Genomic DNA, 25116 nt, shown 5'->3' with positions numbered 1-25116 from the left:
TGCATCGCACCTCCCCAGGTTTCAGGTTAGTGGAGCTGCATTTCGCTCAATGGGCCATTTGACACTTGCGCATAATTGTGCGCGTTTTTTTTCTCTTTAAAAGCAGCTGCGGAGACTCGGTACATTTTATATTAAAGTTGATGACCGTATTCTTCAAATATCCAAATTCTTCAAGCCGCACATTCTTGTTATTATTCTGTATATTATTGATGTTGTAACAACTTTTTTGGTACTAATAAAATCTGCATCTGAAATCTGAAATCTGAATCTGTTTTCTTTTTTACCCGAAAAACAAAAATTGCTCAAAACTTGTGTGATGCCCTTTTTAGTAAGCTTTTCTGGCAGGCTACGTATGTTCTTTAAGTGATTACGTCCCCTTCAGGAAAAATCAAACTTAGGTAGCGTATTATCAAACTCATGGCTCTACTGCTTGTGTCACCATGCCCACCCCCCTTGGCATTCCGATCACTTCCACTGCTGGTCCCTTCTCACTTCCTTCCTTCCTTCTATCCTTTCAATTGGTCGCGATCGCTCACTCGACGCCAGAACTAACCCTTCTCCCTCCCTCTTATCGGTATCGTATTTGCTCGGACTCCATGGCGGCAATCCGGGCTCTTCGCGACAACAGACTCAGCAATAATATTCATGACGACCTTTCTGACGCTCTCTCAATTCTCTTCCCTGCTTTGGTAACTGTGGTGTGTGTGCCAGGTCATGCGGGGATTGCCGGCAATCAGCTCCCTCAAGAGCTTGGCCGCGAGATTATTAGCTGGGCGCCGATGATCCCGTTGCCTTACCCGTCCAAAGCGGACGAGGCGCGCTTTTATACAGTAACTCTAAAACAGCACTTCAAACAACTCCGCCATTCATTGCGGACTCTTCCGCCACCACACCCTTTTCTTCCCACTGCCCAAGAACACAAATTCTAAGCCATCCAGTTCAAGACTTTGATCACTCCAGCGTGCCTATACCTTTATCGTTATCGCTCCGACGTCTCACGTCGCAACTGCTCCTCTACGTACGCAAATGCATCAGTTTCTCTTGGTCCGCAGCCCTACAATCCCCTGACTACCCCTAGCCCCCCACCCCCACACTGGCGGGTGTGGTTGGCGTCGGCGGCCTTCGCTGACCAGCTGGCCATGGTCGTCCTGGCGGAGGAATATCTATAGGTCTTAGTCTGAGCTGGAAGAAAGTCCTTTCTCTCTCTCCCAAGGTAGAAATACATCCTATGTTTCTGCCACCTTTCTGAAACGGCTTACCATCAGGTGGTTATTGCAACTCCACCCATTTCGTAACCGTACCTCTGTCGAGTTCGCAGGTCGAATGTCCGACCAGAGTTGCACAGAGCTGACCACAATGATCACCGTGTGATAGACGCGAGTGGAAGTCGGTAAACAAGTTTATTCAATAAGTTATGATAAATAACGTTCTCATCCTAAGTTTCAAATCTTCGCGACAAAATAGTACGTCTTGAAACGTCTTGGATATTCTGTACAGAAGACTAGCGCACTGACAAAAATCTAAACAAGATTACAGGAAACTATGAACGTCGCGCCGATTCCCAGGTACATACACCCAAACTTCCACATCGGCCGTTGACAAGCCCGAGCGCCGGCGCTGGCGAGAAAGTATGAAAACCACCCCAATGTTTTGTACGTAGACGCGGCCAGCACCGCAAGAAGCACCGCATTTGTCACCAGCGTAGTTAACAATCACGGCGCCGAAATAAATGAGTCGTCAGTTTCCAGAGCGAGCGGTGCGAAGGCAGAGGAACTAGCGATAGCGTTAGCCATCACGACACGACCACACTGGGACTGCGTCATAGTTCTGACGGACTCTCAGACGGCATGAAGAAATTTTCCAGGGTCAAAACTTCCAGGGCCTGCGCATCGCATTCTGAGTGGAGCGCGCCATCTCTCACCATACACACAAATCATGTGGACTCCGGGGCATGAATCCTTGCGCGGCAATCAGCCGGCGACCCACGCTGAGCGCATGCACACCGGGAGCCCCGAGAGGGTTGCGCTGAGCAGTTCCATCCCGACCCCATACCATTAACCTACACGGACATCCTACGACACTATCGCCTTTAACGAAGAACACTACCACCTGCTCATGATGCTCTGACGCGACAGGAAGCCGTAATATGGCGAAAACTCCAAGCAAACACATATCCACATTTGCGTCTCTACCACGCCACACACCCTGCGCTGCATTCCTATAAATGACAACGCTGCGTTCAATGCGCAACGCGTCCATACAACAGGGTATCAGCTTGCGCAAGCACACCTCAGCTCACACCCAAAACACACCCCACCACACGGCAATGGGAGGCAGCGCTGTCCAGCACCGACTCGATGGACCCGCTCAACTTAGTCAACCGAGCGAGCAGGGCAGCTGATACCGCTGGACTCCTGAACAGAGGGGACCACCCACTGCACAGCGGAAGCGCTACCTAGCCTCGTGTGCTCTTTTGTATAAAGTTTACAATCTCTCTAGCACATGCGCGTGATGATTACCAAGTGATCCGTGCACGATATATTGTCACGGCTACTCAACAATGCTTCTGACAGCACTTGCCCAATGAAAAAAGAAAAAATGAAAAAACTAGAGTACTGAAAAATTGTTACAGGTTGAAGGGGACCAACTACTCTATCAGTGAAGACTATTCAGCTAGAATACGAGACATAAGAAAAAAAGCTCTGGAACTACGCCAAAACAAAAAAGGAAGCTGGCGATAAGGTGTCGTTATCGTACGACAAGTTGAAAGTTAACGGTGAGCTGTTCTGTTGGGATGACCAAAAGGATGGCGTAGTTCCCTTGAAGAGCAACCGCTCCCAACAAAACCAGCGAAGCGAGCCAATGTCACTGCGTCCGCGCCGAACATAGGAGCATCCGGCATAAGTTTCATAAATGTAAATTCACGTAGTGTCATGAAGAAACTAGATGCTATCGAATCCGTACTGCTTAGTCTAGAACCTGATTTTGTTGCGGTAACGGAAACATGGCTAACGGCTGATATTCTAGACGGTGAACTAGCCACGCCAAATTATTCAATAATACGAAAGGATAGACCGACACGTGGTGGAGGCGTTGCCTTACTAATAAAAAAGAACATCCCTTTCGTGGCTCTACCTGATGTCGAGAATGTGGAAGCAATCTTTTGCAAGATAAATATAGGCCAGCACACTATCACCGTGGGTTGCGTTTACCGCAGTCGCACGTCTGATAATGACGTGATTCAATCATAATGCAACTACTTGGAACGTCATGCATGATCTGGTCGACTAATCTTACTTGGAGATTTCAACTTGCCAGATATTGGTTGGCAAGCCATGAAGTTCCCATCTGCTTCATCTGAACTTTTTGTGATATGATGCTCCATTTTAACTTATGCCAAGTTGTGACAGAGCCCACACGCATTAAGGGTACCGCATCAAGCATTCTTGACCTGATATTCTTGAGCAATCACTTTTCGCACGAACGTATAGATACTCAAATAATGGAAGGAATATCAGACCACAAGCTCACATATTGCACTATACACATAAAAGGTTCTACGCATACTCCGAAAACATGCACGACCTTTCTTGCATTTTCAAATGCTGATGATGTCAGTTTAATCGACCACCTTAGTTTTGAATATGCTAAGTTTGAAGAATTTTCTAAGCTTTCCTCTACAGAAATTAATGTCCTGTGGAATAAGTTCGAAGACATCTTATTTTTTTGCACTCGTACGTACGTGCCAAATAAGACAAAAAAATGAAACACGGCTAATCCATGGATTACACGCGAAATTATCCAGGCGAAACGAAAAGTAAATAGGCTATGAAAAAGTCTGAAAGTAAACACTGTGCACACAACTAGGCAGAGGCTGAGTGAAGCCATTCTCAATATGAAATCTAAAATTAAGGACGCTGAAGCTAACAACTTCGTCAATATTCTTCCTAATGTCTTGAAGACCGCACCTCAGAAATTTTGCAATTATCTTAACCCTATGAAGCATGACGGCCCTACAACTTCTAGTGCCGACAACAGAAACACCGCGATTTCTTTCAACACTTATTTCCAATCAGTATTTAATATCGATGACGGGAGGCTTCCGCACGTATACCCGTGCGCCCGCACACATATTGGCCCAATTAATATAACTGAAGCAGGGGTACTAAACCTTCTGCTGAAAATTGACACTAAAAATCTGTTGGGCCAGACAATATACCCAACGTATTTCTTCTGATATATGCTGAATGGTGCGCTAAATATCTGTGCCTAATTTTTAACAAATCTTTAACAACCAGTACCCTTCCTGCAGATTGGAAAATTGCCAAGATTGTCCCAGTTCATAAATCTGGAAGCGCTTCTCAGGCGTCAAATTGCTGACCTATTTCACTAACTTCGACTGTATGCAAACTTCTTGAACACATAGTCCTAAAACACATAACCACATACCTTGACGAAGAATCTATACTATCACCATGTCAGCATGGTTTCCGTAGGGGACTTTCGACAGTCACGCAACTTATAGAACTAACGCACGACATATCTCAATGTATAGACAATGGACAACAGATAGACCTAATTTTACTAGACTTTGCAAAGGCCTTCGACCGCGTACCCCACAAAAAAAACTAGTTGAAAAAATTCGATCAACAATAGGTGACGGTCCTGTTTTTGATTGGATTGAAAACTACCTCGCTAACCGATCACAGTTCGTTCAAATAAATAATGAAGCTTCTAGCTTAGCCCCTGTAACTTCCGGTGTACCCCAGGGTAGCGTCCCGGGTCATGTTTTATTTCTTATTTACATAAATGACTTGCCTGCTAGGTGTCATGTGAATATCCGCCTTTTTGCGGATTATTGTATCTTGTATCGAGAAATTAATTCTAATGATGACCATGAAATTCTAAATAATGCTCTAGAGTCTGTTTTCATTTGGTGTCAGGAGTGGCAGATGACTCTAAATGCACAGAAATCGGTAACATTAACAATAAGTAGAAAGAAACAAATAACGCACTTCACCTACACTATTAATAACACGCCTCTGACTAGGGTTCTAGAGCATAAGTACTTGGGTTTAACGTTATCCCATGATCTTCGATGGAATACGCATGTTTAAAACATTACATCGACTGCACTGAAGCGACTCTTCTTTCTGAGAAGACGCCTTCGCCTGGCACCACCCGCCACAAAGCTGTTGGCTTATCGCATGATTGTTCAACCACTCCTTGAGTACGCTAACATTGTTTGATTTCCTTTCACTAACCAACTTATTGACAGAGAGAGGGGGTGCAGTGAAAGGCGTTAAGGTTTATCTTTAATAAATACAAGCTAACTGACTCACCATCTACCTTACTAAAGCAAGCTGGTATGCTAACCTTACAAAATCGAGCAAAACTAGCCCGACTGAAGTTCTTTTATCAATTAATCCATGGCGAAATAAACATTGACACATCTAAAGTTATCTCTTTCTCCCGTACAAGACCTACACGTCATGAACATCCTCATACCCTTGTTGAACGCAGGTACAATTCAAGCTGTGTTAAATACTCTTATTTTAACCGTGCAATCAGAGAGTGGAACCAACTGGACCCTTCAGTCACGAGCACTCAGACCTTAGGAAGTTTTCTAGCATTGGTAGAGGAAATAATACGTGCATAGCTGTTCATCACTAATCTTACACCTCATTATGTACATTTTGAACTGTATTACGTTCTATGTATTCTGATTTCGCACTTGCGTCACAATTGTGCTCCCTTTCTTTTTGCGGACTTAGATTTTATTTACTCACTTTTAGTGTGTTCCAAGTACTTTCGTCCTTTATATTGTTACAGTTGGCTTGATGAATAATTATTGTAACACTGTATTGCATTGTGTTTTACATACCTGTCTTATGTATATTTTACACTGTACTCATGTATGCGCCCTCCCTGCTATGATCTCGTGTGAGATCAGCAGTATTGTTAAATAAATAAAATAAATAAACTATCCTCCTGTCACCTACTTTATAAATTCTCAAGTAAACGTTTTCTTTACTGATTGGAAAGCCAGCTATTACAGCGTCACGTTACAAAAATATTCCTAGTTATCTCTAAGGACTGTAGCATTTTTATTCCTACACACAAAACACAGAATGTTAGAATGAGAATTTATTAGGATATGCCTTGGTGCCTAATTAACAAAGACTTCGCATAGTCTTCACCAGCGCGCAAACATTAGCGCGGTGAGCGATGATGTTCGTCTTCGAGTTTCGGTCTCCAACACTGAACAGAAACTGCGCCGAGTTGACAAGCACCGTCTACACAAACACCAGTCTGGCAGAGGTACTTCAGGCCTAGCTGCATCCTCTCGAAGCGCATTGGTGGCATTGTCTGAAAGAAATGAGGATTCCAATTAATCATCATAAACAGCCTATTTTTATGTCCACTGCAAGACGAAGGCATCTCCCAGCGATTTACAATTCCTGCTGTCCTGCGCAAGCTGGCTGCAACTAGCGCCTGCAAATTTCCCAATTTAATTATGCCATGAAATTTTCTGCCATCCTCGACTGCGCTTCCCTTCTCTTGGCACCCATTCTGTAACTCTAATGGCCCACCTCTTATGTGCCCTACGCTTTACATGGCCTGAGTAGTTCCTTTTTGTTTTTCCTAATGCCATACAATATCCTCTAACCCCGTTTGCTCTCTGATACGCCTCGCACTCTTCCTGTCGCTTAAAGCTACGCCAAACATTCTTCCTTTGATTGCTGTTTGCGTAGTCCTTAACTTGTTCTGGAGCTTCTTCGTTAACCTTCAAGCTTCTGCCCCATATGTAAATAAAAGCTTATGCCCCATTTGTTATCACCGGTACAATGCAACGACTGTAAACTTTTCGTTTCAACGACAGTGGTAGGCTCTCAGTCACGAATTAGAATGCCGGCGGTATGAACTCCAACTAATTTTCGTTCTGTAAATTCCCTCCCTATGATCACGGTTTCGTGTGAGTATTCGACGTAGATAAACGCACTCCTTGTACAGACTCTAGAGGCTGATTGGCTATCCTGAATTATTGTTTCTTCGCCAGACTGATGCCACTCCTGTCAAAAGTTCTCCAGGACCTATTGCACTTCTGAGCATCAAAAGACAAGCATACCACGGCGTACCAACCTCGTGCGAAGGGCCTCACAGAACGTCTCAAAATAAATGTCAGACACACGCTTGACACGTGTGTTTTGCCGACCACTGGGACTGGGACGCCGCTCTGCCCACCGTAAAAATTGCCTATAACTACTCTCGACATGACTGTGCGGGTTTTCTACTTTTTATCTCTCTTAGTGGCTAGTACCATGCTGGCTTTTGACACGATCTTTCTTGCTGTTGTTGACACCACATCAGAATAAGCCCATTATGCCATCTTGACAGCTGTAGGAGTCATGAGGGAGGTAGTGGCCGAATACTGCACCAGGGAGGCCAATTCAAGTTCTGGTGAGGGAGTGACTTTGTTGAAGCTTACTGGGCCTTCATAATTTGGTTGCACCTGGAGTAGCATAGCCCCACTAGCACTCGGCGATATTTTTTGCCGGTGTCAGGAGCCGCTCCATGCCTGAAGATGTAGTGGACTCTAGTGTGGGGTGTAGTAGTAGTAGTACGCATACCCTATCGAGTGAGGCTAGGTTAGCAGGGCTATTTGAAGAATTATCAGGTATCGCCTGGGATATTGTTGGCCTTAGTGAGGTTAGAAGAACATGTGAGGCATGTACAGTGCTCACTAACGGTCACGTACTCTGCTACAGAGGTCTTCCAGATAAGAGAGAATTCGGGGTAGGACTTCTAGTCCATATGGACATAGTGGACAACATTGATAAATTATGCAGCATTAATGAGAGGGTTGCAGTCGTCGCATAAAGCTGAATAGGAGGTGTAGAATGAAGGTAGTACAAGCCTACGCCCCAACCTCCAGTCACGATGATCAAGAAATAGAACAGCTTTGTGAAGATGTTGAATTAACAATGCGAAAGATGAAAACTTACTATACTGTAGTCATGGGAGACTTCAATGCAAAAGTGGGTAAAAAGCAGACTGGTGAACAAGCAATTGGCACTACGGCATCAGTTCTAGGTACACTAGAAGAGGGATGTTGGTAAAATTCGCGGAAAGGAATAGGCTCCGAATAATGGATACTTTCTTCAGGAAGCGCAGCAACAGCAAGTGGACCTGGAAAAGCCCTAATCGAGAACCAAGGAATGAAATAGATTTCATACTCTCTGCCGATCCGAGCACAGTGCAGGATGTAAAAGTGTTAGGTAGAGTAAAGTGCAGAGACCATAGGTTGGTGAGGTCTTGTATTTCTCTCAATTTTAAGAGAGAAACATAATCTAGTCAAGAAGAAACAGGCCAACCTAGACGCACTAAGGGTGAAAGCAGACGAATTCAAACTGGTGCTCGCAAACAAATATGCAGCTTTAGAAGAGGAAGATAACGACAAGTTATAGGTCATGAATGAAACAGTTACTACGCTGATCTCAGAAACAGCAATTGAAGTTGTTGGTAAGGCACCAAGGCAATCAGTAGGTAAGTTCTCCCAAACAACAAAGGACCTAATAAAGAAACGGCAAAAAATAAAAGTGTCAAACTCGAGAGATCAGACAGAATTTGTTGAACTGTCGAAACTGATCAACAAGAAGGAAGTAAGAGATATCCGAAATTATAACGTGGATAAGATTGAGGAAGCAGTAAAATATGGACGCAGCATGAAATCAGTTAGAAGAAAACTTGGCATAGGACAAGGAAAAATGTACGCACTGAAATATAAGCAGGTAACATCATCAGCAATTTCGATGACATAGTAAAAGCAGCGGAGGAATTCTATACTTACTTGTACAGTGTCCATAGCAGCCAAGCTACTTTCATTGGAAGTAGTGATCAACAGCACACAGAGGCCCCTTCTATAACTAGCGATGAAGTTAGAAGGGCCTTGAAAGACATGACCAGGGGAAACGCTGCTGGAGAAGACGGAATAACAGTTAATTTAATCAAAGATGGAGAAGTTATCTTCCTTGAAAAGCTTGCGGCCCTTTATACGCAATGCCTCACGACTTCAAGTGTACCAGAGAACTGGATGAATGTCAACATCATACTAGTCAATAAGAAGGCAGACATTTGAAAACTGAAATATCATCGGCCTATTAGCTTCCTTTGATACTGTATAAAATATTCACCAAGATAATTTCCAATAAAATCAGGGCAACACTTGACTTCAATCAACCAAGAGAACAGGCTGGCTTCAGAAAGGTATATTCTACGATGTATCATATCCATGTCATAAATCAGGTAATAGAGAAAATGCGGAGTACAATCAACCTCTCTATATGGCTTTCGTAGATTATGAAAAGGCATTTGATTCAGTAGATATACCAGCAGTCATAGAGGCATTGCGAAATCATGGAGTACAGGAGGCATACGTGAATTTCTTGGCAAATATCTATAAAGATTGCACAACAACTTTGGTTCTCCACAAGAAAAATAGAAAGATACCTATCAAGAAAGGGTTCAGGCAAGGAGACACAATCTCTCCAATGCTATTCACTGCATGCTCAGAAGAAGTATTCAAGCTCTTAGACTGGAAAGGCTTAGGAATGAGGATCGACGGCGATTATCTCAGCAACCTTCGGTTTGCAGATGACATTGTCCTGTTCAGCAACAATGGGGACGAATTACAGCAAATGATTGAGGACCTTAACCGAGAAAGTGTAAGACTGGGGTTGAAGATTAATATGCAGAAGACAAACAATGTTCAATAATAGCCTGGTAAGGGAACAAGAATTCAGGATCGCCAGTCAGCCTCTAGAGTCATTAAATTAGTACGTTTATCTAGTTCAATTATTTACAGGTGACCCTGATCACGAGAAATATATTTACAGAAGAATAAAATTGGGTTGGAGTGCATACGGCAGGTATTGCGAAATCCTGACTGGAGCTTACCACTGTCGTTGAAAAGAAAAGTGTACAATCATTGCATTCTACCGGTGCTAACATATGGGGCCGAATCTTGGAGCTTAACAAAGAAGCTCGAGAACAATTTAAGGACCACACCAAGAGCGACAGAACGAAAATGTTAGGCCTAACGTTAAGAGTCATGAAGAGAGCGGTATGGATCAGAGAACAAATGGGAATAGCCGATATTCTAGTTGCGATTCAGAAGAAAAAATGGAGCAGGAGATTCAAATGAAAAAATGATTTTTTCGCCACGGACGCCGACATCCACACGGGACCCTTAACGCTGTCGCGTTAAAACATTTCTGCATGGGAGCGTCAGTGATTCGTTCTGAAGCGCCGTCAGTTGCAGATTTGAAGTGAACCGGAAAGGGTGAGGCGACGATATCGGTGGCGAGCGTAGGGTGGCTAGATTAGTAGGTGTTCCGACCGGCGTAGTTCACTGCTTCTCCGCATCATGACAGCAGAAGTGGCGCTGCGCTCAGACGTTTGCCGTGAAGCGCGCGTCGTATGCTACTGAGAGTGTTGTTATTGCGCGCCTGTTATATTTAAAATAATAGGTTTTCACAGTTAAACCTGAACTAAAATTGTTAAATTATGTTGAGAGAGTGCTTAACAGTGCGATGTTTCTTGTTGCAATCAGTTTTTTTTCTTCAAAAGCGATCATTTATATTGTCTGTTAACACGCTCACTTCACGGAGCGCTGCGCTCGCAGTCACGATAGTTCTCCGTGTTCTTGTAATTTCCTTAGACCTTTAAGGAGCGAATTGAAGACTGAGGGTGATGAACATGAATACTAAGCTCGTGAGACTCCGGGACAAAGTGAAAGTGTTCCTGCACAGAAGAAAACAAGCCGGAAATGCACCACTTGCTCCGTGCCACACGTAAGTTCGGCTACAAACAAGACAGAGTGAAAGTGTTCCTGCACAAAAAAAAAAAACAAGCCGGAAGTGCACCACTTCTCCGTGCCACACGTAAGTTCGGCTACAAACATGCAAGCCACGCGCGAAAGAATCATTGGTTTCGATGGGCTGAGACCCACAACTTTGCGAGAGAGGTGAGCTTGCCCTTCGCCGTGCTGAAAAAATGTTTCAACCGCATTAGTCATGTGCCAGCGCCACTTCAAGGAGCATGTCATCGAACGTATGACCGGCAGGAAGATTGTGCAGAGTCCGATTGCGTACGTATGTTAGAGTGACACTTTCTTCGTAGCTACCCGACGCTGCGCCTTACATATTGAAGAAAATTTCTAGAAAAAGAACAAGCGAAGCTCCAACGACATGTCGGCCGTTGAAATAATCCGCAAGAGACAGTGAGCCGAACCAATGCCTCCTCTGGAGACATTGGCCAAACTTACACACGCTCCAAGCAAATAGGATGCGAATGGAAATGTCGCGTGTTCTACAGGTGAAGAATGAGTATTTGTAGACAAGTGAAGAAATGAACCTGCTCAAAGACGGCCGCCGAAATGTTTGTGCGTGCAAAATATTCAGCTTCAAGTGCAGCGGCCGCGGTTTACAACGCAACGACTGGCAGATATGCCCTGCCGCTGGCATGTTTTTTTTTTTCCTTTGGCCAGCTGAAGTGTTCTAGAGTCATGGGTTGTGACCCGCATAAAATCGAAATTACGAACAGCATCATCAAGCTAATACATTGTTCGCCTGCACTTCCTTGTAACGACCAAAACTCGGCTCCTGAGCATGCTCCAGAAAAGAAACAGCACCTTACGCTGCGGTTACGCTACGTGCATTTTGAGCGCTGTGATGCAGTGCAGTGTTTCATTTAAAGCTATAGTTGTAAGAAAAGCTTGGTGTACGTTGCTGCATGGTTTGCGTGTGTGACGGAAGAATTACCTAAATAATTATTGCATTCAAATATACATATATACGATCTTCAGGAGTCCAAGCTATGATTTTTCAGGCTACAAGCTACTGCTCTCATCATACATAATCGCCCAACGCAAGTACTTTTTTTCCTCATCACGAACAAGTTTATAATATATTTTGTAAATTTTTAATAACCCCAACACAGTCAAGGAAATTGAACCACAGGATTTAAGTTGTATGAATATCAATATTTATGCCATTGTGTTTTACATCCCTTCAAACCAAAGCATTTTTCTTGCGCATTGCGTGGTATGAGAATACGCCCTGCACGTTCGCGTACAGCCCCTACATACTACTGTATACATCTATTCTGCAAAGCAAACTTCGCCTTTCTCGCTTTAGAAGAACTGATGAAGGACTATTTCGTCCATGCAGAATTTGTACTTCTCCTCGTAGACTCAAGTTTAACGTGTTTACCGACCTAAACAGCGTTAATAGCTCTTATATTCTTGAATCTCCAACGAGGAAACAAACAGGTGACGGAAAAGGCAAGTACGTTACCTTCGCGAGTGACAGAGCTCTGCTGCGTTCAGCAATTTGTAACTGTCTATGATGCCACTGTGAATGTGGTTTTAGTTTAAATACGATGGTAAATATGCCATGCATATTTACCATCGTATATAGGCATGACCAAAGGCATGATCAGGGAAAAGCTGCTGGAGAAGATGGAATAACAGTAGATTTAATCAAAGATGGAGGAGATATCATACTTGAAAAGCTTGCGGCCCTTTATACTCAATGCCACACGACTTCAAGTGTACCAGAGAACTGGAAGAATGCCAACATCATACTAATCAATAAGAAGGCAGACGTTTGAAAACTGAAAAATCATCGGCCCATTAGCTTGCATTGATACTGTATAAAATATTCACCAAGATAATTTCCAATAAAATCAGGGCAACACTTGACTTCAATCAACCAAGAGAACAGGCTGGCTTCAGGAAGGGATATTCTACGATGTATCATATCCATGTCATAAATCAGGTAATAGAGAAAATGCGGAGTACAATCAACCTCTCTATATGGCTTTCGTAGATTATGAAAAAAAGCATTTGATTGAGTAGAGATACTAGCAGTCATAGAGGCATTGCGAAATCAAGGAGTACAGGAGGCATACGTGAATATCTTGGTAAATATCTATAAAGATTGCACAGCAACTTTGGTTCTCCACAAGAAAAATAGAAAGATACCTATCAAGAAAGGGTTCAGGCAAGGAGACACAATCTCTCCAATGCTATTCACTGCATGCTCGGAAGAAGTATTCAAGCTCTTAGACTGGGAAGGCTTAGGAGTGAGGATCAACGGCGAATATATCAGCAACCTTCGGTTTGCAGATGAGATTGTCCTATTCAGCAACAATGGAGATGAATTACAACAAATGATTGAGGACCTTAATCGAGAAAGTGTAAGAATTGGGTTGAAGATGAATATGCAGAAGACAAAGATAATGTTCAATAGCCTGGCAAGGGAACAAGAATTCAGGATCGCCAGTCAGCCTCGAGAGTCTGTAAAGGAGTACGTTTATCTAGGCCAATTACTCACAGGGGTCCCTCATCACGAGAAAGAAATTTACAGAAGAATCAAATTGGGTTGGAGTGCATACGGCAGGCATTGTCAAATCCTGACTGAGAGCTTACCACTATCGTTGAAAAGAAATTTGTACATTCATTGCATTCTATCGGTGCTAACATATGGGGCAGAAACTTGGAGGTTAACAAAGAAGCTCGAGAACAAGTTAAGGACAGCACAACGAGCGACGGAACAAAAAATCTTAGGAGTAACGTTAAGAGACAGGAAGAGAGCGGCGTGGATCACAGAACAAACGGGGATAGCCGATATTCTAGTCGACATTAAGCGGAAGAAATGGAGCTGGGCAGGCCATGTAATGCGTAGGATGGATAACCGGTGGACTATTAGGGTTACAGAATGGATACCAAGAGAAGGGAAGCGTTGTCGAGGACGGCAGAAAACAAGGTGGGACGATGAAGTTAGGAAATTTGCAGGCGCAAGTTGGAATACGCTAGCGCAAGACAGGGGTAATTGAAGACTCCAGGGAGAGGCCTTCATCCTACAGTGGACATAAATATAGGCTGATGATGATGGTGATGATGATGATGAAATATGCCGCAGTTGCAATGTAACGTGGCCGCAGCAGCAGACGATGCGCAGCGCCTGCGACAAACCCCCGACCGCAGCGCCAATTTGGTCCTCATGATGCGGAGAAGCGCTGAACTACTCTTCGGCACACCGACCCATCTAGCCACCGTAGCGAGCGAACAGCGGCGGTAGAGCAGCAGGCGACGCCAGGGGGTAGCGGCGACAAATCCTGGGTCGCTGAATGGCCACATAGCAGCCGCACGGAGATCTCGCGACAGGCAGATCTCGTCGTGTGCGATCAAGACATCCGTCGACCGGCGGTCCGCAGATGCAAACTCCGTGGAGTTGCCTCAAGCAAGGTAGGGTTGAATTTTGTAAGCACGGCGCCATAGTTCGATTCAGAAAAATTATTCAGCGCCCATATATTTCACTGAATATTGGGTTATCTATAGAGAAATAAAAAAATGGGAAAGATATCAATAATGTCTTCTCTGACTTTGCTCACGCCGTAACTAATTGTTGTAACCAATGGTTCATGAAAATAAGCGCAAACCAATGAAAATTTATGTGGGTGTCTTTGTTCTTTATTCTAATTCATACATGATCAGCTGCGCCATAAAGTAATTATTGTGGAGGGCGGTAAAAGGCATCGAGGTTGCTGCCCTACACCACTTTCGCAGGTAGTGAACTCGAAGCGGCAATGGTTCATGAAAAACAAGAATATTAAAAAAATGACCAATGACCTTAATCCTTTAGTTAGGTGTCTGCTAGTGGCGCTCGCACATCGGCGTTCATGTACCCTGGTGTAGGGCGGGAAACCAAACTCAAAGGAGCGAGCGAACGGAGTTGGCGGGAAACCGCCACGCAGAACGGAACGGGCGAGGGAGTGATGAAAGGCGCGACGCGCATCCCCCTAGCGGACGGCGCCCGAGGCGCAGGTTATATGCCTCTCCGCCGTTGACGTGAAAACATGTAACGAGCGCCGGCGCGCGCGAGCGAGCGACGGAGCAAGTGCGCGCCGGGAGAGGTGGTTGCGGTGGTGAAACACATTTCGTTTTAACCAATAAGTGGTTGCATGAGGTGATTGGGTTAGGGCACTATTTGCCCCCTCCCTCACAGTACTAGGTGGAGTCCCTATTCCGGGGCCATATTGAAAAGCAACGCCGCCCGCGCCCGTTAACCAAGGCGTTTTGAGTCCTGAGGTTTGACAGCCGAGCAGGGCCGCCTCCCAGTCCTCTCTGGTGGGGCTGAGGGTAGGGGGGGGGGGGGTGGATGGGCTTTATTGGTACGCCCAGACTATATGGAAGGTGTCAGCCACCTCCCCACAGAACTGGCAGGCGCCATCAAAGGATGGATTAAAATGCTTGTCAAGGAGCGTCGGGCACAGTATAGTGCTGGTGAAAATTTTGATGAGAAGGCGCCCGTCAATGCGATGCAGTCCCTTACAAGAAGTGAGAGGAGGAGTGACGTCAACCCTCCACTGTGCTAGGCAGGCGTTCACTCTGTAGTGTGTAGCTCTAATTAGCCTGTTTTTATATTAATTAGTAATAAGCGGGCACCCCTGTCAAGTGTGACGTCACTGTGACGGCCGCGGATTTTCCGCAAAGCGGAAAATCTGCGGCCGCTTGGCCGGATGCGCCTGTCCGCTTGCCCGCTCCGCCTTCGGTGTGAACGTGCCGTTAAACGCATTGTCCAACAGGCAGAAAGATATTCGCGGGGAAGTGCGTGAAACATCTTAAGAATGCTAATGGCTATGAGAACTAACTAAAACTTACGGTGCATTCGGAATTTCCATATGTTATTCGGCGATTGTCACAATTCACACTGCATCCAACTTGAATCTGGGGAACCAAGAGACCAACAAGAAAAACAAAATGAATATTTACACCAGAAGAAGCTGTGCTGCATATTGCCGTTGAAACCTTGTTGGAAACTACTGAATTACAAAGCAAGAAGAGACAAAATTGACAAACAAGTAGAGGAATTCACATATCTTGGAATTACAATTGATTCTAAGATGAGCTATAACGCTCATGTTTGGTATGTTTTCTCGGCAGCCACGAAAATGTTATAGTTATTAAAGCGCCGTTTAAAAATCTGCACTAGTGTTACCAAATTAACCACATATAAGACAGTCATTAGGCCAATACGCGCGTATGCAGATATTGTCTGGCACCCTCACACAAAGGCTGGCATAGAAATTATCGAAAGAGTACAAACAAAAGCTCTTATATTTATCTACAATGCTTATGATTGGCGCATTTCAGTCACCGATTTAAGATTGAGATCTGGGCTCTAGACACTAGAAACTCGTGGCAAAATGCAACGTCTACAATCAATGTATAGCATAGTTAACAATCACACCAAAATGAGATTTGACAACTACATGCAATTTAATAAATCGCGACTGACCAGAGGTAAGCATAATCAAACAATATGATTGCCGCATGCTAGAACAAACGCATATCTTTCCTCCTTCCTGCCTGAAATAATTCACGAATGGAGCGCCCTTCCGCAAAGCGTGGTCAATTCAACTATTCTCTATTCCTTCTTATCTGTAATACAGTAGTAATTGTAATGTCATGCGTTTATTGTTTCTTTTTTGCTTGTGTTACATATTCTGATGTCTATTTTATTACGCCTTTCCTATTCGCTGCAAATTTGATGGCGTCATCGTATTTTTGTACTTGTGTGTTAGAATATGTTTGCCTTGCTTATTAGGCTGTCTTGTTATTTTTTTTTGTTCCCTTGAGGAAAAAGACTGAAATCACGTGATGTTTGTAACACTCCTGCCGGGGCTTCCAAACGGAAGCCGGTAGTGTTGTGAAATAATAAAAAACATTGAGGCGCACTGGAACACACATTGTAAGCGCTAAAGCGGCGAAGGAACTGAAACAATTCTGCAATAGGGAACTCTGATGATGATGATCGTGGTATGAACACTCCTTTTGAAACGAGGCAGTAGCGCATGCGAGCAAGCTTCTTACTTGAAATTTTCTTTTGTTAAAATGCTTAAATGTATTTTCTGAAGAAACTTAGTTTTATTATGTGTTATCCCTTGCTTTTGGCCACCAATTTTCAGACCATCATTTACTAGTCCCCTACTGTCCTTAAAGAACACAACGATCCGTCTACCGCACTGCTTCCGCGGTTTATGACTACGCAAGTCAGCTTCAGCTGAACATTTTTTTACCATTACGTTTACATACATCCGTATGCAGTCTCGAGCAAAAGGGCTCTGCCATTTCATTCATCACAACGCCTCTCTCTCCTTTCTCAGTATGTGTTGTCTGATATGTTGCATAACTGATTTCGTCTCCGCCCTTCCTATGGAGCAAACAGTCTCTGGATATCTAACTTTGCATTTTACAACTACCCATTCCATGAGTGCAGAATTTAGGGTTAGTTTACAGCTTCTGCGTTTTCAGTGTGAGTCAATGTCTCACATTTTACATTTTCACAATATCACACTTTCGCAATATCACATTTCACAATATAATATTTTCATTTCACATTTCCACATTTCACAGTATCACATTTCACAATATCACACTTTCATCTCACATTTTCACAATATAACATTTCTGCCATAAGGGGGGAGGAATGAATGCGATACCAACATGTTAGAAAATTACACGTATTGTGAGACAAGTTAGTTGTAGTGGCAGTAAGAATAAACATAAGCGGACTTAGTAAAAACAAGCTGTTGTCCTGTGGGTCTTATGGTTGAATCCTGCCATCGGGCTATTTCATTTATGCTTATTAAATAAAGCCATCGCCTTTCTTAGCGACATTACCACCACTTTTCTGTATCGGGTATGTTCCACACCGTTTTCCTGGGAGAATCCCAGAGGTCGTGCACAGCCGCTCCAAAAAAAAAAAAACATCATTTTCACGTTTCAGCTCTTTAACTGTTTCGCAGTATGGATATTTAAGTCTGAGAAGATTTAAGATAAACGGCACGCGCTGTCGCTGTTTGTTTCATGACATTTCCTTGTGGAACGCCGTGCTCAAAATTCTGCGGAATAATTTTGTCAGGAATGCAAGACTTGGTACGAGCAGCGTTAGTGGCACAATGGTAGGGCAATATAACCCGCACATATCGCATGTCATTTAGCATGGCATGGCATATAGCATACATGTACCTAAATATATACGGAACCTCACGGTGGCGCCGATGGCAACAATTCGCTTGGAGCGTCCATATAATTGATATCACAATAAATGAACTGTAGCTAGGCACTCCAGCAATTCGCTTTCACAGTCGGGCACAAAACAGGCAAGTTCCACACAAATGCTTACTGGTTGAGCCACATTCCGCATTGTCACTCTACTTAAAGCCTGCAAGTCGGCACAGCAGTACATTTTTTATGCATTCATAATAATTTGTTCAAGACACATCTGTGATATTTTATCTGATATTCAGTTGGTGAATCTCTGCTTGGGCAATCTAATTCCATTATTAATGCTTAACAACATGACCAAAAAATTCAATTATGGGGTTTTACGTGCCAAAACCACCATCTGATTATGAGGCACACCATAGTGGGGGACTCCAGAAAATTTGGACCACCGGGGGTTCTTTAACGTGCACCTAAATCTATGTACACGGGTGTTTTAGCCATTCGCCCCGTCGAAATGCAGCCGCCGTGGCCGGGATTCAATCCCGCGACCTTGTGCTTAGCAGCCCAACACCATAGCCACTAAGCAACCGCGGCGGGTAACAGCATGACCAAAAGCTACCTCATAACTTCAAAGACTTTCAAATAGTTTTTCTGGTGTGGTGGCGAGATTCGGCCCAATTCAGAAATTCTTATTCTAAGAACCTGATTTACATATTCCTTGTGTCAATGTCATAAATGTAGAGTTACTAATGCACTCAACATTTCATACCTCTGCTCCTTCTGTTTGCAGCTTTTTTGGCGCACAGGCAAGCGATCCTGCAACAAATAACAGCATTCATAGTGAACGAAACTGCTTTGTGGATATGCATTGCAGAAGTTCGAACGTGAAAAAGAGCAAAGTTGGTCAATAAAACATTTCACAAGGGTTGATTTTTTCATGTATACAAATCTGGTGTGGGCCAACTTATTTACTGAATGGTGGGCATGATAGGAAATTAACCAATAAATTTGGTTACGGCAACAAAAAGGAAGACACTGGAAACCTCTACAAGTCCGTGATATAGGCGCTGAACATCATACTTGCGGCAACACACGGTGTGTAGGCCTGTTAATAATTACGATGGAAATAAAACTACACCCTTAAACTAATCGTCACATAAAAGTAAAAACGGTAATTCCAGCATGCACAAATGAACGGTGACAATATTATTGTGGCAAAGAGTCTGAATAAACATATGCAGGTCTTTAAGGCTATGCTTTTGCTCGTTGCGTGTGGCGGCAGCGATTACGGAGGCCGGAAACACGTCATAGACGGAGGGGTATGGGCACCACCGAGTACGCTATACATTCGGCGTATACGTCCATCGTGACAATGGCAACTAGCTCTTTTGAGATGATTGGTGCGTGTGTCAGATTGCGTAGTACTTATGCGCGAGAGCAAGTACGCGCCCGCCATTGGCCTTTTCAACAAAGACGGCGGAATAAACTGGCAAATTCATAGCATTGGATTAACCGCTTAACGAAAGCTTTCACTGCATAGACATTCTAACGTTTGGTTTGGACGTGCATAATTGTGTCCTTAGTCATTTGAACCTTATATGCATCCGCTGTTCATACTGCGCCCGTACAAGTAAATACTTTAAGTATCCACATTTCACAACGAGAGCTTCACAGCAACGCGTAGAATCCTTTCTTAAAAAATGTCTTTATTTTCGTGGCCTCGTTTTCATTCAAGCACAATGGTTTTTGTGCAAATGGAAGTTGGCTGCGCCGAACTTTATCTTGATCAGTCTAAAATGCATCACTAAACCTAGTAAATAAATCAGTTTTAAGACCGCTTTATTTAACTTGTGCAATTCATGGTGAATGTGCCCGTTCCTTGTCCGCATACCCTATGAACTCTTACTTTCCCAACTTTGGGTCTGGCTAGGCGGAGCAAGGTCGTCTCGCGCATACGTACTTGGTAACAAATTTTGCTGATCTGTAGTTTAAATGCCTACAGCACAAAAAATATTTTCCGTAATTGTGCATAAACACTATCTAATATAAGAAATCTTGGCGAAACCACAGGGCTGGTAATTGCATAGTTTTCTTGTCAGCAGCCTTTAAACAACACCTAAGTAGACAACACCAGCACCTGGTTGTTATCGCTATGACACGTGGTTCCGATACAACCACGTCTCCGAGCACCAACGCAACCTCTGAAAGTTCTCAACGCCCGTCGGGTCGTACCTTATCTCGGAGGTCATACCGAGGAGCCGTGGCCATTACATCATGCGTCACATTCGGCCAGCGCTAATGGCGGCGTTTTTAACAGCGAAGCTGTTCTAGCTAACCGTAAATGTGGGACTGCATGGCGCGTTTTCCGGGAGCGAAAAACGCGACGCACAGCGAACGCCTGCGTCGCCGCCAACGCTCGAGTGCTCGCACGAAAAAATGCAGCGGCGCCCTCGCGCCGCGTTTTCCGGGTTGCCAGACAACGTAACTCCCAACGACATTAATTGCCTCTGTTACCGCATATATAATATGGCCTTAAACTTACAGAACACTGCAATAAAAATAATATTCATGTAATTAGACAGCGACCTTTGTTCCACAGTTTATTTATCTAGCTTCATTTCAAACAGCAAGATTGTGTGCGAAGCTGCGACTATGTACTATCGACCAAAAAAGTTTGCGGACCAAGGGGTCTGACAAAAAGCTGAATATCTCCGCAGCCTGAAAACGAAGCCTTGGTATCCCTATTTCCAGCCTCTACTGGTATATGCGAATAACATTGGGGTGTACGGTTTTACTGGCTACTTTTGAAGGCTGCTTGGACATTTAGCGTCTTCTGAGATCTCGTGGTCCGTAAACTTTTTTGGTCGATAGTACCTTCCACATGCTGAGCGGCTGCTGCTAGTTTACAACTTCACGTAGAAAATGGAGTGTTGGCCGCTAACTACCGAGCAGAGGAGGCGATTGCTACTATTTAGGGCCTCGTTGAAGGTTGATTTGTCCATTTTGGGTGAACACGATGCGCGAACGAACACGTGTAGCACGGGTTTCCTTCGACGCTAAACGTGTTCCTTCGACGCGCATACCAGTTCTGCAGATTAAAAAAAAAAAGTTTCCCCAAAGAGATTCCGCCGAGATGCGTAGAGTGCCTCGATGCCAGCGCCGCCGTTCAGGGTGGTGCCATCCTTTGACCGCACCCGCGCCGCCGCTTTCTCGCTGCGACGCCATCTTGAGTCACAGCGAGGGGTTGCGAGTGCTTGGTGCCGGTGCTTAGTTCGAGACACAGTGCGCGCGGATGCTTCGCTGGCGCTTCTACTTGCTGGACAGTGTTCAGCCGCATGAATGGCAAGCTTATCAAGTGCATCGAGTCAACATGACGCGCTGCTGTGTTCCTAAGTGCACCGGATCGACGCGTAAAGGGCTTCGGTGTTTATGCTTCCCCCGGGACCCAGAGCGAAGGATGAGATGGGAAGCCCAAGTAAAGCGGTATCACTGGAAGGCAACCGATAGCTCCTAGATTTGCGAGGTAAGTGTCAAGAAAGTTTAGACTATCGCATCGTGTTTTTCATTTAAATAAGAAAGTATTCTCTGATCCTCGCTCACGTACCTACGTTCACTCACGAACTAAGCACTGCACCGATGCTGTCTGAGTAGCCTATGGTTTGCGAGCGCGCGTCGCATAGGCTTTTGCCGTTTTGATCGGCGCAGTCTATGCGAGTAGTACGCGTATTTTAAGGACTGACGAAAATGCTTCGCCGCAAAATAGCCTTACATTAGCTACAAATCGTCATGTAAACCACCTATTTTACTTTTTCACGGGAAGCACACATCGTGTGTCTCTTGTTTCTTGTTTTTTTTTTCCTCAGTTTCTTTTTTCGCTACTGGTTATTTGGGACTAAAGAACGCAGTGCTTCTTCTGGGGAGAGCGGCTGTTGTGTACGTGGCAAGCGAAGCATTGTGATTTTCTCTATTCTCAGCAGATATCTTGCGGATCTCAGGTTCTTACGTTATATAGCTGATTTTTTAGACGAATATATTTGTAGCGTGGTGCTCGTAAGCCGATGGTCATTCGTGCTCATTCCCGATCGTAGTGGGTACTGTGACGGTCTTTAAATGCCTGTGCACGGTATGCCCAGGTGTAGTAGAGTTGAGGGGCATCATGGGACCAAAATGTTTCGGCGCTTTCTGGCATGGTGTCTGTTGTAGCCTGTGCATTTCTTCGAAACGTGTGAAGCGAGGTAATACAGCATTACTTCTGCGAAAATTTATTTTTAGGCACTGTAATGGGTTCTCTGCATTTACAAGGCAACTTTTCATATCAATAATCACTTTTTTTGTTTTACTTGTACTTAAAAACACTTTGAGGAGGACCAGTACGAGGGAAATCGACAGGATGGGCGCTGTCTGTTAAAGTCAACAGCCCTACATCATCATGGACTATATTTTCGAAGTGAAAAACATTGCTTATTTGTATTTGACTGTCTTAGTTTCATTTACGGTTTTTGTACGTCATATGTATGCAGTGTTGTTTATTTTTTCAATGTAGTTATCAGTGTTCTAATGGTTATTTATAAAATGTCCTGTACTCGCCATCGATGTGTTTGGCTGATGCGACGTATTCGATGGTAGCTGATGTATTCTGGCTGGATATCTTGATTAATATTACCTGTGGTTGCGTTTTCTTGTTTGCATTCTTGTTTTCGATTTATATTGTGTGTAATAAGGTTGATGTACTCACTTGAACCCCCCCCCCATGTAATGAATAAATTTAAAAAAAACTATCCCTATCCCGAATTGTGTGTCGAGACTACCTTGCGAATTTTTTTTTATCTCGTCTTTCAACACAACCTTCAGGCGCCACACAGTACATATAATTTTTCATGTACATATCTCTTTCATGATTGATTGTACTAGACATTATAAGTAAATGTATTTTGTGCATCGTTTGGTTTCTTGTGTGTACTACGCAAGATTGACCCAGACAATTAAGTTACGTTACATTTTTCTCTACAGCACTAACTAAACCTTATTTTCACATCGCAGTTATCTTTACACCAGCTTAATCCTGTCAGCACACAGTTTTGTGGGCAAAAAAAAGCAAAATTGTGCGTAGATATCGTCAAATAATTGCAACGAACGCGAAGAGCACGCGCAACGCAAGGGAAACTAACCGCCGTGCGCGAGTGGCTGGCTACGGTAAAGGAGGCGTGACGTGTAAACCAAAATACAACAGCGAAAAAGAAAAACTTCCACACACAGGGGGTCGCAAACCTTATATACCAAGCATCGAAGCGCAAAAAAATAGCGCCTATTTCAAACATACACACGGCATATTAAATATGATTGAATTAGGCAACTTGGGGCATGTTCCCGGCGCCATACATTTACTTCTTGGACCTTCGACGAGTTAACGGCTATTGGTTATAAAGATGTGCAGATGCGATACCGATAAAAAAAATCCTCATCAAGGCAAAGCACTTGGAAGTGCGCCGCGAGTAACACTATTTATGAACGCAAGCGTAGCTGAGTCTCAGCTCGTGTGACTCAATATGGCGGCGCCAGCGGGGTTGTCTCCACCCTGAACGGCGGCGCTGGGCATCGAGGCACCCTAGAGATGCGCGGAGAGCAGGGCCATCTGCAGGCAAAACTAGAAAACTAAAATGTCATGTGACTGCACTCTGAACTCTGACTGCCGGACGCTTAGGCGACGCGCCGGGCGAGGCGTTTTTTTCTACTCCGAGTAGAACACGCGGCGGCGCGATTTCGTGATGGATCCTGCTGCGCACGCGTCAGAATGACGCCTTTGTCGCACCATCCGCGCGTCAATCGTGCCTGAAATCGCGCCATGCGGTTCCTGCTTAAGTTCCGCCTGCTGCCGCAAAACCTCGCAGAGCTATGACGTCACTGCGTTGCTTAGTAACCACCTCGCGGAGCGGGTGTGCCTCGCCTCCTCTCCGTGCCGTGTACATGTTCCCTTGACATGGGACGTTAAGGAGAGGGAAGGGGAGCATGCGCGCGGCGCGAGCATTGCTCGGTCTAGGGAAAGAGAAAATGAGGGCGAGAAAGAGAGAAATAAATTGTAGCAGCACCAACGAGGCAGCGCGCAGAGCTGCTGCCGACGCCGCCCGCGTTGCCTAGCCTGCGCCGAAGCAGTAGCGATGACGTCACCTCGCGTTACGTAGTAACCGCCGGAGCAGGTGCCCGCTCGCTTCGCCCGACACAGACACGCTTCCGCGAGCACCCGCCAGCTGCACTCTACTGCGCATGCGTTGTGACTTCATCCCGGCGTGTCGTCTGCTGCGCACCGCCCGTACACTGTGCATAGCTTTCGTCCAGTGTGCATGTGCTTGGCCTCGCAGTTTGCCATAAAAGGGGCTGCGCCTAGTCGTGTCAACTTTCGCTAGATATCGAGCGGCTAGACTACAACGCGTAAGGCGTCGGCAAGCAACAGCGTTCCTGGCACTGTGCCAACCTTGGTTAGCCTCGCTGCGTTTGTGGCATGCCAGGAACGCTGTCGCTCGTAGGCGCCCACGCGTCCAGCGCTAGTCACGCGAAATGCCGCGAAAGGGAAGGTACCTCCGAAAGTGATCACTCGAGAATACCTTGCCTGCATGCGTAGTTAAGTTAAACCAAGTCAAGACTTCGCAGCAACCAAGTTAATATCTAGCAGTAGCAGCCAGGAAGACTTGGGAATCGACAGTTTATGTGTACCTAAGTTTTGCACGACCGAGTGCAAACTTGCCCGTTTCTTCTGTGTTTTTTTTTTTTAATTTTCATATCAAGGACGCCTGCCTTTTCGAGATTATCGTGACGCTTGCGCTGGTATTTAAAACTTAAATGTTTCCAGGGAGGCTCCTCTACATACAAATTATCTTAATATAAACGTTTTACGTGGTCCAACATTTCGTTGCAGTTGGCCTTTATAGGTCAGCGCGGACAGATGCTCATTGCGCGTCATGTTCTTTGTCTTTCAGCAGGCAGAAATATTGAAAGCGCTGGTGCATTCATGCGTCCGTTTTGGAAACAATTTAGCACTAAACTAA

At 44.7% G+C, this 25116-nt stretch overlaps 1 protein-coding gene across 1 annotated transcript in view; it reads right to left on the bottom strand.

Annotated features, from left to right (window-relative positions):
• Positions 1 to 6177: 6177 nt before the first annotated feature.
• LOC125944905 (uncharacterized) overlaps positions 6178 to 25116 on the bottom strand; it is a 57965-nt gene continuing 39026 nt past the window's right edge. Inside the window, exons 3-5 of the mRNA XM_049666324.1 lie at positions 18846 to 18892; positions 15728 to 15793; positions 6178 to 6369 (exon numbers count right to left, since the gene is read on the bottom strand). Of these exons, the coding sequence (XP_049522281.1) occupies positions 6214 to 6369; positions 15728 to 15793; positions 18846 to 18892 (269 nt within the window). The 3' untranslated portion in view covers positions 6178 to 6213. The remainder of the gene's footprint in view (positions 6370 to 15727; positions 15794 to 18845; positions 18893 to 25116) is intronic.

This window comes from Dermacentor silvarum, chromosome 4 (genome assembly GCF_013339745.2).
Source record: "Dermacentor silvarum isolate Dsil-2018 chromosome 4, BIME_Dsil_1.4, whole genome shotgun sequence".
Classification (NCBI taxonomy): Eukaryota; Metazoa; Arthropoda; class Arachnida; order Ixodida; family Ixodidae; genus Dermacentor; species Dermacentor silvarum.
The sequence above is the reverse complement of the archived record's forward strand: the minus strand, read 5'-3'. Positions and strand labels throughout refer to the sequence as shown.